The sequence below is a fragment of the Eurytemora carolleeae genome, unplaced genomic scaffold, assembly GCF_000591075.1.
Source record: "Eurytemora carolleeae unplaced genomic scaffold, Eaff_2.0 scaffold591, whole genome shotgun sequence".
NCBI lineage: Eukaryota > Metazoa > Arthropoda > Copepoda > Calanoida > Temoridae > Eurytemora > Eurytemora carolleeae.
Genome location: NW_019396674.1, coordinates 160,471 through 172,486, shown reverse-complemented (window position 1 = coordinate 172,486; position 12,016 = coordinate 160,471). Strand labels below are relative to the sequence as shown.

Genomic DNA, 12,016 nt, shown 5'->3' with positions numbered 1-12,016 from the left:
ATCAACAAATTTTTTTTTATAAAATCCGAGAACTTCTTTTTTATTATAGTTTTACAATGTATACAAAGAGAAAATGTTCACAATTGAAATAGAAGATGGCAATGATGGGGTAAAAATAAAAATAAACAAGTTTACTGGTGCAGAGAACCATGAATCTGAGAGACAAGATGGAATACATAAATTCTACGCAGTTATATCTGCAGTCTAATTCTTTCTTCTTATTGTTGCTAGAAACATGATTGTCGTTACATATCATTCATGCTTTTTTTGTAATTTTAAAAAACTTGCCCAAACTTCTAACTTATTCTTCTAAAGAGCAGGGTTTAAATTTTGAATTTGAATAATTTTCAAAGATTTTGAGAAGGATAAAAATTTGACTTGTATGTTTTTTCATCTGATTTTCTCAATTCCGCAATACAGAAGTTTCTTGCTCTTACATATTAATGTTTAAAGGGACTGTAAGCATAATTTAAAGGGACCCTCCATGCAAAGATGGTAATATCCGATTTACAACGGTACCCTGAAAAGCTTTATCTGCGAAGGTGACTTGCGCATGTATTGATTTTAACTAACAATTGAGTAAATGAACAAAATCAGACACTTTTCAAATCAGAAAAACGACGTTATCTTCCACATTTTTGATCAGATAAAGGTTTCAAGGGTGCCGTTGTGAATTGGGCATTTCTATCTTCGCATTGAGGATCTCTATAAATTACGCTTACAGTCCCCTTAATTAAGTATTGTTTTTAATTTTCCAGATCTTGTGATTGCTAGGATAGGAGAACATGATTTAGAAGATGTTTCAGAATCAGATCTTGAAGTTCTGGTAAAAAATATGTTTAATATTAGTTAAGACAATTCTACTCAATTCCGATTTTTAGCAAAATTTGCATTTTTCAGCGCAACATTTTATTTTGACGTTGCGATTATTTATCCGCAGCCTTTGCGTTTATTGTTACGCAACAAAACATTTTTTAACTAATTGGGTATTTTCAATTTTCATATTTTTACAACTTACAGTTTTTAAGCTTCAAGTAATAAATAGAAACATGTTTTTAATGCAGATAATTATTTTTTTTTCAACATTCTCTCCACTTTTTCACTTTTCTAAACTGTGTTACATCTTGCATTATCGGCATACCCCCCCCCTGAAAATTTATAAAATTTGCGCAAAATGGAACCCCTGATTTTGGGATATGTAGTTGAGATTCTACAATTTATATTATAAAATATTGATTTTGCTTCTGAGTTGTGAATTGTGATTACTAAAATTTATTTAACAATACTAATAAAAACTATAGAATTTTTTAAGTTCTAAAAACATCAAATGTGGTTTGACACGCCATAGATTTTCGAAGTAAAATAGAGTTGAAACGAAATTAAATTTATAAAATCTTATCAAGGAAGGTTAAAAATAGTCAACACTTAGTTCGATAACTTTCTTGGGTCAAGAAGATATATATCAAACAGAATTATAACCCAGCCAGTACCACATCTTAAACAGAATTATAACCCGGCCACATCTTAAATAGAATTATAACCCGGCCACATCTTAAAAANGATAGATAGATAGATAGATAGATAGATAGATAGATAGATAGATAGATAGATAGATAGATAGATAGATAGATAGATAGATAGATAGATAGATAGATAGATAGATAGATAGATAGATAGATAGATAGATAGATAGATAGATAGATAGATAGATAGATAGATAGATAGATAGATAGATAGATAGATAGATAGATAGATAGATAGATAGATAGATAGATAGATAGATAGATAGATAGATAGATAGATAGATAGATAGATAGATAGATAGATAGATAGATAGATAGATAGATAGATAGATAGATAGATAGATAGATAGATTGATAGATAGTTAGTTAGATAGATAGTTAGATAGATAGATAGATAGATTGTATATTCTAGAGAATGAAGTTGACACCTTCATCTATTCCCCGGTTTGTCTGCCAGCTCCAGGAACAAACTTTTTAGGAACTCCAGGTATAATTTTTTCTACACTTTAATTTCTCCAGTCTTATATTTTTGCAACCTTATGTCGTTTAACGGTATATGAAGTTTTTTATATCAATTTTTTAACTCTGCTCTCCAACCACTAAGAACTTGCAAGCCAACTAAGCAACGCAATTTTAGGTTAAAATTGGATTGATAAAGCGAATTTCAACTTCAAACTTTGCTCTCTGAATTTGTCCAAAAAAAATAATCATTATCCGGAAAAAAATCGCTTAAACAAATTAAATTGTTTTACTGTTAAGCATTTTTGACGGTTCATTGGCATAGAATTATGACAGAAAATTTCCAACAAATATGAAACCATAATATTGACTATTATTATTAACTTGATTTTGCATCATAAAATTTCATATTTTGTTTTAAACCTTATAGATAATGGCCAACGTATAAATATAAAAGGCTTCTAATAATAGGTAGCAAAGATATAGACTTAAAACAATAGATTTTAAGGAATGTTTTCTGTTTCTTTTCAACTTTATTTTAGGAAAAATCATACTGTTATGTTTAACAAATTTAAGATGAACATCAAATAAGGTCTCAAAAAACTTTGATAGAATCTGAAAACACTTTGTTAGAACCCAATGCAATGGCAATATCAAAGGATATCTAACTTTGTGATGGTGATTTGATTTAAGAAGTGCAATATAGTTTTTAGATCCCTTTAATTAATAACAAACTTCTTTACAATGTAAACATAATTAATATATACTGGGAAAAAAATAAATACCTTTTTCTCCAGCGTTTGCTCTGAATAAAAACAGGAGGGTTTTTACAAATTTTTAGTTGTTGTAACCGGCTGGGGGACTACTGCAGAAAATGGTCCACAATCAGCTGTTCTACAAAAACTTGAAATGAGGAACAGAGTAGCAGACATTATCTAACTTTTTACATTATAGTGCATTTTTTTTATATCAACTGCTGCATTTCTCTGTTTACAATACAAATATACAGTTTTATTAGAATTCTTATATTTCTAAGGGTAAACGAAATTCTTTTAAAACATTTTGCATTATTTTGGTATATATATAGAGACTTTTTACAATGCATGAAATTTCGCGGGATAAATCATAGTGATAACCAGAAAGCTCTGAAATAGGAAGACGACTTTTTAAATAAAGTTACAAATTTAAAAAGTCCAATGAACATGAGACACAGCAAATGTGAAGTGCAAACAGACCCATTTCACTAAATCAATAATTTTAATAATTGTCTATTAAAAATATTTGCTTTGTACCAACAACAAATATTGCTATAATGTCGTCTTCCTATTCTTGTGTTCATTTCATTCATTTAAACTTTTCTCATATGGATAAAATGTATTCTTTCGAATTTTTTGTTGAGTGCTTTGTCCCCTGACTAGGGTTGTTCCTGATGATGTGTGTAACAAAGCAATGGTAGCTCAAGACGGTCCATTTTGGGGGTAGGTGCATGATTTGTAAGGATTTATCGAGGTTTTTTAAAAAAACATTTTATTCATTAATTTATTTTTAGAAATTGTTGTTATCCATTTTTATTGGTATTATTCTCAAAATAAAAAGAAGCAATAACAAATTGTTCTCTAAAAGTTCCTACGATTTTTTTGTATTTTTATTTTCATTGTTTTTAAGTTACCAGGCTTTTAGGGTTTTCGGGCCCATATTCTATTATATATTTTAACTTTCAACTGAGGCTTTATCTGTGAGCATCTTCTCTTTGTAAAATATAAAACAAAAACAAAAAAGTTCGCGGATTTCAAATATTTTTTCGCGCATTTTCAAAATTTTACAAAAATCCAAATATAGGATCATGCAAGGTCACAAACACAATTTGGGCCCGATCGTTTCATCATTTTTTACGTTTATTGGATACAAACAGACAAACAGACAACCAGACAGACAGACAAGCAAATTATATATAAAGAGACTAATTTGATCGTAATGAAAAATATACAATTGTAAATTTAAAAAAAATTTGAATTACCCGAGAATTTTATTTATATCGCCGCGGACCCAACCCTGTGTTATGATTTTTTGAAAAACAACGTACTGCAAAATTCGGGCAAATGTCTATCAAGGATATTTTCAATGATTTTTACTTCCTTGTAAGTTGTTATTTCTTGTTTTGGTAAGAAATACTTTCCAATTTAGAATAATTATAAATGGTAAACGAACAAGAATAAGTAAATAGGCACCATGCAGTCAGATGAGGAGTATTATTTTAAAATTATGTATAGAATGAATATTAAGAAATATTTTTCTTCCTTTTCATATTTTGTTTTGTAGAAAGATATTTGAGAAAGAACAGCTTTGTGCTGGAGGTCAGCTGGGGTTCGATTCGTGTCAGGCAAGTTGTAATTTTAGAATGTTTATTGATATGTTTATCAATTTGTTAATTTGACTCCCCCCCCTTGTATTTTTTTTACATAACTCAAAAAGTATTTGTTCAGAGGCTGTTAACATTTTCTGAGTCTGAATTTTCCTAAATGCTGATCCCTTTAGGTCTAAAACCGGGCTAATTTATATTAACGGCCTGAGCCCTACTTCAGGCACACTACTGCAGTGCTTGAATGACTATTTACTCCTAAAACAAACTAAATCTTCGTTTTGACCCCCTTTCATTTGTCAGATATTGATAATTTTTAGCTTTTTGGAAAGCCTATGACGTAAGAAAGCAGATTGCAAGAAAATTTTCAAATTATTTGCATGTTTTTAGCTTTTCTTAATTACACATCAGGTTACTTAAAATTGTGCACACATTTTTGCATATTTTAAATGGTATGGTCAAGGGCTTTTCAAAAATGATTATTTTATCAATTTTTTGGACCTTTTTTGCAAAAATTTCTACTATTAAACTAAATTTTGCTAATTTGTTCTTCAATTTTTGCAAATTTGAATTTTTTTGGCAGATTCGAAAATTAGAGAACAAGTTCGTTCCAATTATGTATCATTTGTTATATTTGAACATGAAACATGGAATTTACTGTGGGGGGGGGCAGCGTATCCTGGTTTTCAAGTACCCCAGCTTCCAGGCTTCTAGGCTTCATTGATAGACCTTCATTGACCTTCCAGGCTTCATTGATAGACCTTCCTTGACCTTCCAGGCTTCATTGATAGACCTTCCTTACCCTTTCAGGCTTCATTGATAGACCTTCATTGACCTTCCAGGCTTCATTGATAGACCTTCCTTAACCTTCCAGGCTTCCAGGCTTCATTGATAGACCTTCATTGACCTTCCAGGCTTCATTGATAGACCTTCCTTAACCTTCCAGGCTTCCAGGCTTCATTGATAGACCTTCATTGACATTCCAGGCTTCATTTATATACCTTCCTTGAACTTCCAGGCTTCATTGATAGACCTTCATTGACCTTCCAGGCTTCATTGATAGAACTTTTCTACTTATATTTTTAAAGCCTTTGGACGTTATTAAAGCGAGCGTTCACGAAAAATTAAAGGGGGTATAGGCTTACGGCGAAAAATAATCGCTTTTGATCGCTACTAATCTTACTTCTATCTTTTGCGTCTATAAGGAGAAAATTGTTGAAAACGGCTTATCCTGAAGAATATAGCGTCCATACAAATTCAGAAAGTTTCAATATACGACTTGAATCGTAAAAAAATCAATTTAATTTTAAACAAATCATTCAGACATAACAACCCGTAGTCATCAACTATTTTGACGCATTCATATAAGGGTAATATTTAATATTCGTTTGTATACAATGCGCTTAAAACGCCGAAATAACTGGCTGCCAGGTGTCTCTGCTCTCGAGCTTTGAATGATTACACGTGGACGGTAGAGACACCTAGCGGAAAAAGTCGTTTTCAGTGCATTGTATATAAAAATAACAAATATTATGAACTATAAACAAATTGGTCAAAAAATAAACGATCACTTTATGTTGTAATAACTGAATGATTTGTTTGAAATTAAATTAATAATTTTACGATACAAGTCGTATATTGCAAATTTCTGAATTTGTATGGACGCTACCATCTTCAGTATAGGTATAAGCCGGTATAAGCCGTTTTTAACAATTTTCTCCTATAGACACATCAGGTAGAAGGACGATGAGTAGTGATCAAAAGCGATTATTTTTCGCCGAAAGCCTATCCGCCTTTCATTTTTCGCGAACACTTCCTTTAAACTTAAAAAATATTATATTATATAATTATTTTCCCTAGCTTTACTTAAGATATACTTTATATAATGTATATAGTTTATTATGTTGCAGTAAGTTCTATTTGAAATTATATGTTGAAAGGAGTACTACTAACTGTTAAGCTAATTATATTTGTAGATGAAACAGCAATGACAACAGGATTAAGTAAAGAAATGTTTTAGGATGACTTCATAGTTTATAATGAATCAAAGGCTTTCACTGAAACTTTACAGCATGATACACTCAATACTTTCACAAGAAGGAGATGATTCATTTCAAAGAATTATAATGTAAAGATAGTTCTTTCAGAGGTGTACGCATTTTTAGTACTGCACTGTACCAAGAAATATATAGATCAGGAACCGCCATATCTGATGCGTCAAATCTGTGTACTGCAGTGGGAGGAGATCAAAACAAAGAATTCAGGGGCAAAACATCAATTATGTGGGAGGGGGGATAATAAGATATATTGCTATCGTAGACACGAATACTGATTATAAAACGCAAGAATATTTGTTACTTGCGAGTAAATGCTTTAAAGGCAGAAAAGAGAAATGATAATTACCAAGATTATATTCAACTTTATAGGGTAAAATTGGGATGTTTTAATAAAAACAAAAATAAGTCCTCATTTCATTGGAATCAATGCAAGAGGGATAGTAGACATAATTCAATGCCTAACAGGACTGCACACGTCATTATGTCCCATATAAAGATGTATGCCTGATTCACCTTTAAAAACATTTTCGGGAAATGCACATTAAATATTAGTCTTTTATAAAAAAAAATCTTCTAACATAAAATTCAAGAAAAAATGAAAAGAATGTTATCCATATTTTAATATACAAAATAGTTTGTTTTGTTGAACATGATCCCCTTCAATGCTTCAACTGCTATGGGGGCACTGGGTTTGTTTACATTGCTCCCATATTGTACAGTACACAATGCGTATATCTGAGTTGGGCGTTCCTGGTATATTCCTTGCACTGTACTGTCTCTGGGCGGTAAAGTAAACACAAAACAGATGTCACAGCCTAACATCCATTTTCACATAAAAAATCAATGAAATGTTCTGTTCATAGGAAACTATCATGAATTATCAAAATTATCAAAATTAAATGCTTTTATCCTCGGATACTATACAGGCACACTAATGCATCTATTCTTGTTTTCAAACACCGCCAAAAAAGAGAACTGGTTTCAATGTGTACACAGAGAATGCGCAACAGCAATTAACTTTCCTTGCCTTATTACCTTGATTCCTTTTATGTACTGTCCGTTTTAGCCTTCTAATGTCATTATGTGTACTGAGGCCGAATTTCCAGAATTTGAAATTGTGTCGCTGAAGTGAACCGCAAAGAACTGCGTTCAAATGAACGCCGGCTCAAATCTTAAACAATTCTTTAAATTCGGCCTTTGAACAACTGAATCTATTTCCTTCAAGGAAGTGTTCACGACAAATGAAATGGGGTATAAGTTAACGTCGAATAAAATTCGATGTTAATTGCTACCAATTATATCTTTATCTGTTGCGTCTGTAAGTCGAATAGTGTTAAACACTCTATAAGCGTCCGTACAAATTCACGAAGTTGCAATATTTCACCCAGATCGTAAATAATTTAATTAAATTTAAAACTAACCATACAGATATTATAACCTATTATCATCAAATTGTTGTTTTATAGTATTTTGTATTTGTTTTATATACGATGTTTTTTAAAGGATGATTTTTAATCACTTGGTGTCGTTGATGTCTCTCTACGTGGAACCCTTGAATCATCAATAGCAGAGACATCTCTAGCAGTCAATCTCTAGCAGTAAATCGTCGTTTAAAGTATCTTGTACATGAAACAAATAACAATTATTATTAAATATTAACTTTTTACGAATGCTTCGAATTTAATTCGATGATTATAGGTAGTAATATGGTCCCTCCTCTACGCTTTATACTCTCTTCGCAAACCCTTAACAAATTTTCAGGGAGACTCTGGAGGACCATTGGTAGCTGAAGGTTCTAATGGGAACTATAGGCTAGCTGGGATTGTATCTTGGGGCATAGGATGTGCAAGACAAGGACTTTACGGGGTCTATACAGAAGTTCAAAGTAAGTTTAAGAACTCTACGGGGTATATACTGAGTTCAAAGTAAGTTTAAGAACTCTAAGGGGTATATACAGAAGTTCAATGTAAGTTTATGAACTCTACGGGGTATATACAGAAGTTCAATGTAAGTTTATGAACTTTACGGGGTATATACAGAAGTATTCAAAGTAAGTTTAAGAACTCCACGTGGTATATACTGAGTTCAAAGTAAGTTTAAGAACTCTACGGGGTATATACAGAAGTTCAAAGTAAGTTTAAGAACTCTACAGGGTATATACAGAGTTCAAAGTAAGTTTAAGAACTCTACAGGGTATATACAGAGTTCAAAGTAAGTTTAAGAACTCTACAGGGTGTATACAGAATTCAAAGTAATTTTAAGAACTCTGCGGGGTATATACAGAAGTTCACAGTAAGTTTAAGAACTCTACGGGGTAAATACAGAGGAGTTCAAAGTAATTTTAATAACTATACGGGGTATATACAGAAGTTCAAAGTAAGTGTAAGAACTCTACGGGGTATATACAGAAGCTCAAAGTAAGTTTAAGAACTCTACGGAGTATATACAGAAGTTCAAAGTAAGTTTAAGAACTCTACGGGCCAAATACAGAAGTTCAAAGTTATTTTTCCAAATTTTGTTGAGTTTTTTGTTGAGTAAAACAATCGAGTTTTCCAAGTTTGTATGAAAAAATCGTACGTTCAGTGAACGTTCAGTTTTTAATGGTCTGGCTAACGATTGTTAACCTTTGTTTTTTTCGTGCAATTTTTTAAACGATTTTTCTTATGAATTTAGTTTACATTCCCATTAATGATATTTAGTTGACAGTCCCATTAATTATATTTAGTTGGCAGTCCCATCAATAATATTTAGTTGACAGTCCCATTAATAATATTTAGTTGGCAGTCCCATCAATAATATTTAGTTGACAGTCCCATTAATAATATTTAGTAGACAGTCCCATTAATGATATTTAGTTGACAGTCCCATTAATAATATTTAGTTAACAGTCCCATTAATAATATTTAGTTAACAGTCCCATTAATAATATTTAGTTAACAGTCCCATTAATAATATTTAGTTAACAGTTCCATTAATAATATTTAGTTGACAGTTCCATTAATAATATTTAGTTGACAGTCTCTTTAAAGGTATTTGTTTTGCACTTGAAAGAATTTGTCTGAGAAAGAAAAGAATTCTCTGAATTCCGAAATTATTTAATCTCAAGCAACCATATTTTAAAAGAACAGGAATAAGAAAGCAACAGATAAATGTGCAAATACTTCTGTGATATTTTCATTATTTGATGTTTCATTACATAAACATGATTCCTGCTTAACCTTTTAATAACACAGATCATAGATTGATAACTACGCACGTGCTTTTTCTGTTTTGTAATTTAGGATCCAGCTTTTTAATTCAACTTCACGGGGATTTTTGTCTATAAAAGCTTTTAACACTTTTGTGGGTCTTACGGTTTCTAAGATGTCTCTATGAATGTTCATTAGGGCCAGATCATTAAATCTGTCATCGTTCATGCTGGCTTTTTGTTAAAGCATATTAAAGTATCTGCTGGAAAATCATTGATTGGATTGAAATATATCTAATTCTAATTTCAGATTACATTGATTGGATTGAAATATATCTAATTCTAATTTCAGATTACATTGGTTGGATTGAGACAGAAATAAACAAAAAGGATGGAACCAACTCTTCATGGGAGAACATAGCATGTACATAACTGTCGTATATGAAAATAAATCATGTACTAGACCCTCCTACGAGAATGTTTAATGTACATAACCCTCCTACAAGAATATTTCACGTAAAAAACCTTCTTACGAGAATATTTCATTTACATAACCTTCAGAAGAGAATACTTCGTGTACATTACCCTCCTACGAGAATAGTTCATGTACATAACACTCATAAGAGAATACTTCGTGTACATAACCTTCATACGAGAATAAACCATGTACATAACCGTCATATGAGAATATTTCATGTACACAACCACTCTAAAAGAATATTTCATGTACAAAACCACTCTAAAAGAATGATTCATGTACCCTTCTGAATTCTGTAAATTAAAGAGCATCAAAAACTATTCGTTTCAAAAGCTTAAAACTAACACTTGTTTAGTTTCTAAAAATCCAAAATGAAACGAAAAACGGTATTTTTTTATCGTTATAGTAAATGATATCCACCCCGCTGACAATTTAAATATTCAATAAATGTGGAACTAACATCTACTTTTTTACTCTACAGAGGTTTGGTCCATCACCATCACCGAATTTTAAATATAAATTTAATGGGACTGTGAGCGTAATTTCAAGTGGCCCTCCTTTGTCTGATCAGGGTTGAATTAGATATTTTATACCCGACCTAAATCTGGTAGATGGGTAGGTACCTAAATGCACAACTAAAGATACTATTATTATTGTATATTTTATTCCAATTGATAAAAACATTGCCGAATATAAAGTGTATGAGAACCCCGCTACATGGTACGCGGGACTGCTCTATGTTCTCCAACCCCTTGTATAAATACTATTCAGATAATCTTCCGCGTTTAAACTCAGTTCCTGCTTTAGTACGAACTTTATAAAATTTATGTTTTTGTTTCTGTTACTTTTTTCATTTCAGGGTTCTCTTCAAAAGTGACATGCACATTTCTTGCATATAAAAATCAATGAAGAAATTATCAAAAGTCCGTCAACTTTGATCAGTCAAAGGTACTGGTGGGAATCGGACATTCACATCTTTGTGTGGGACCTCACATGACCCTAGGGAAGGTTTATTAGCCTCCAACAAAATTCAATTTTCATTAAATCTGCAAATTTTTTTGTTTCTACTTTACAAAGTATACAAAGAGAAAATGTTCACAATTCAAGTAGAATTACCTTACAGTTGTATCCATCCTTTTCACCTAAATTAGACAGAGCCCTCCGAGCCCGGGCGTACATGTGTATTTTAGCCCTCCGAGCCCGGGCGTTCATGTGTATTTTAGTCCTCCGAGCCCGGGCGTACATGTGTATTTTAGTCCTCCGAGCCCGGGGGTACATGTGTATTTTAGTCCTCCGAGCCCGGGCGTACATGTGTATTTTAGTGTTGAACTCTTATTGGCTGGGCTCTGACTTTGCATCGACCTTTAGGGTCACCCAAGGTACTAATGCAAGGAAAGTTAATTGCGGTTGCGTATACTCTGCGTACATATCGAAACCAGTTCTCGCTGGGCGGAATTTGTAAACAAGAAAAGAGGTTAAAAGCATTTAATTTTGATAGTTTTGAAAATTCACATAATAGTTTGCTATGACTAGAATAGTTCATAGATTATTTTTGTGAAAATGGATTCCATGTCAGGCTGTGGATTCGGTCTTGTGTTTCCTTTTCCACCCAAAGACTGTACACTGCAGTACAAAAATGCGTTTACCTCTGAAATAACTTTCCTTGCATTAGTACCTTGGGGTCACCACACTTTCAACAGAATCTAACAACATATTTTAAAATTGTTTCAATAAACAAAAATTTTTCTTCAACTCCAAAATTAAGAAATATCAATGCATGCTGATTCAATGATTTCCAGAACTTCCCTGATTTAAAATGTGCACGCCAATGTAGATTTTTTCTATTTTTTTTTTTTGCGTTGTGTGCATTGTTTTATTTACTAAATAGCTAACAATTTCTATAAAAATTCCTATTTTCATTAAATGGTAAATATGATTAAATGTTAATTTTGT

The 12,016-nt window shown here is 31.9% G+C and overlaps 2 protein-coding genes across 2 annotated transcripts in view; one reads left to right on the top strand and one right to left on the bottom strand.

The window, feature by feature from the left end:
* Positions 1-2,837, bottom strand: part of LOC111707220 (ras association domain-containing protein 1) — a 31,337-nt gene extending 28,500 nt beyond the window's left edge. Inside the window, exon 1 of the mRNA XM_023480279.1 lies at positions 2,768-2,837. The gene's annotated coding sequence lies outside the window, so the exon portion shown is untranslated. The remainder of the gene's footprint in view (positions 1-2,767) is intronic.
* LOC111707223 (trypsin-1) lies at positions 1,909-10,057 on the top strand. Its single transcript, XM_023480282.1, has 6 exons — positions 1,909-2,010; positions 2,824-2,896; positions 3,401-3,460; positions 4,302-4,362; positions 8,160-8,283; positions 9,938-10,057. The coding sequence occupies exons 2-6, from the start codon at positions 2,892-2,894 to the stop codon at positions 10,015-10,017; spliced, it is 330 nt and encodes a 109-aa protein (XP_023336050.1). The 5' UTR covers positions 1,909-2,010; positions 2,824-2,891; the 3' UTR covers positions 10,018-10,057.
* Positions 10,058-12,016: the final 1,959 nt, after the last annotated feature.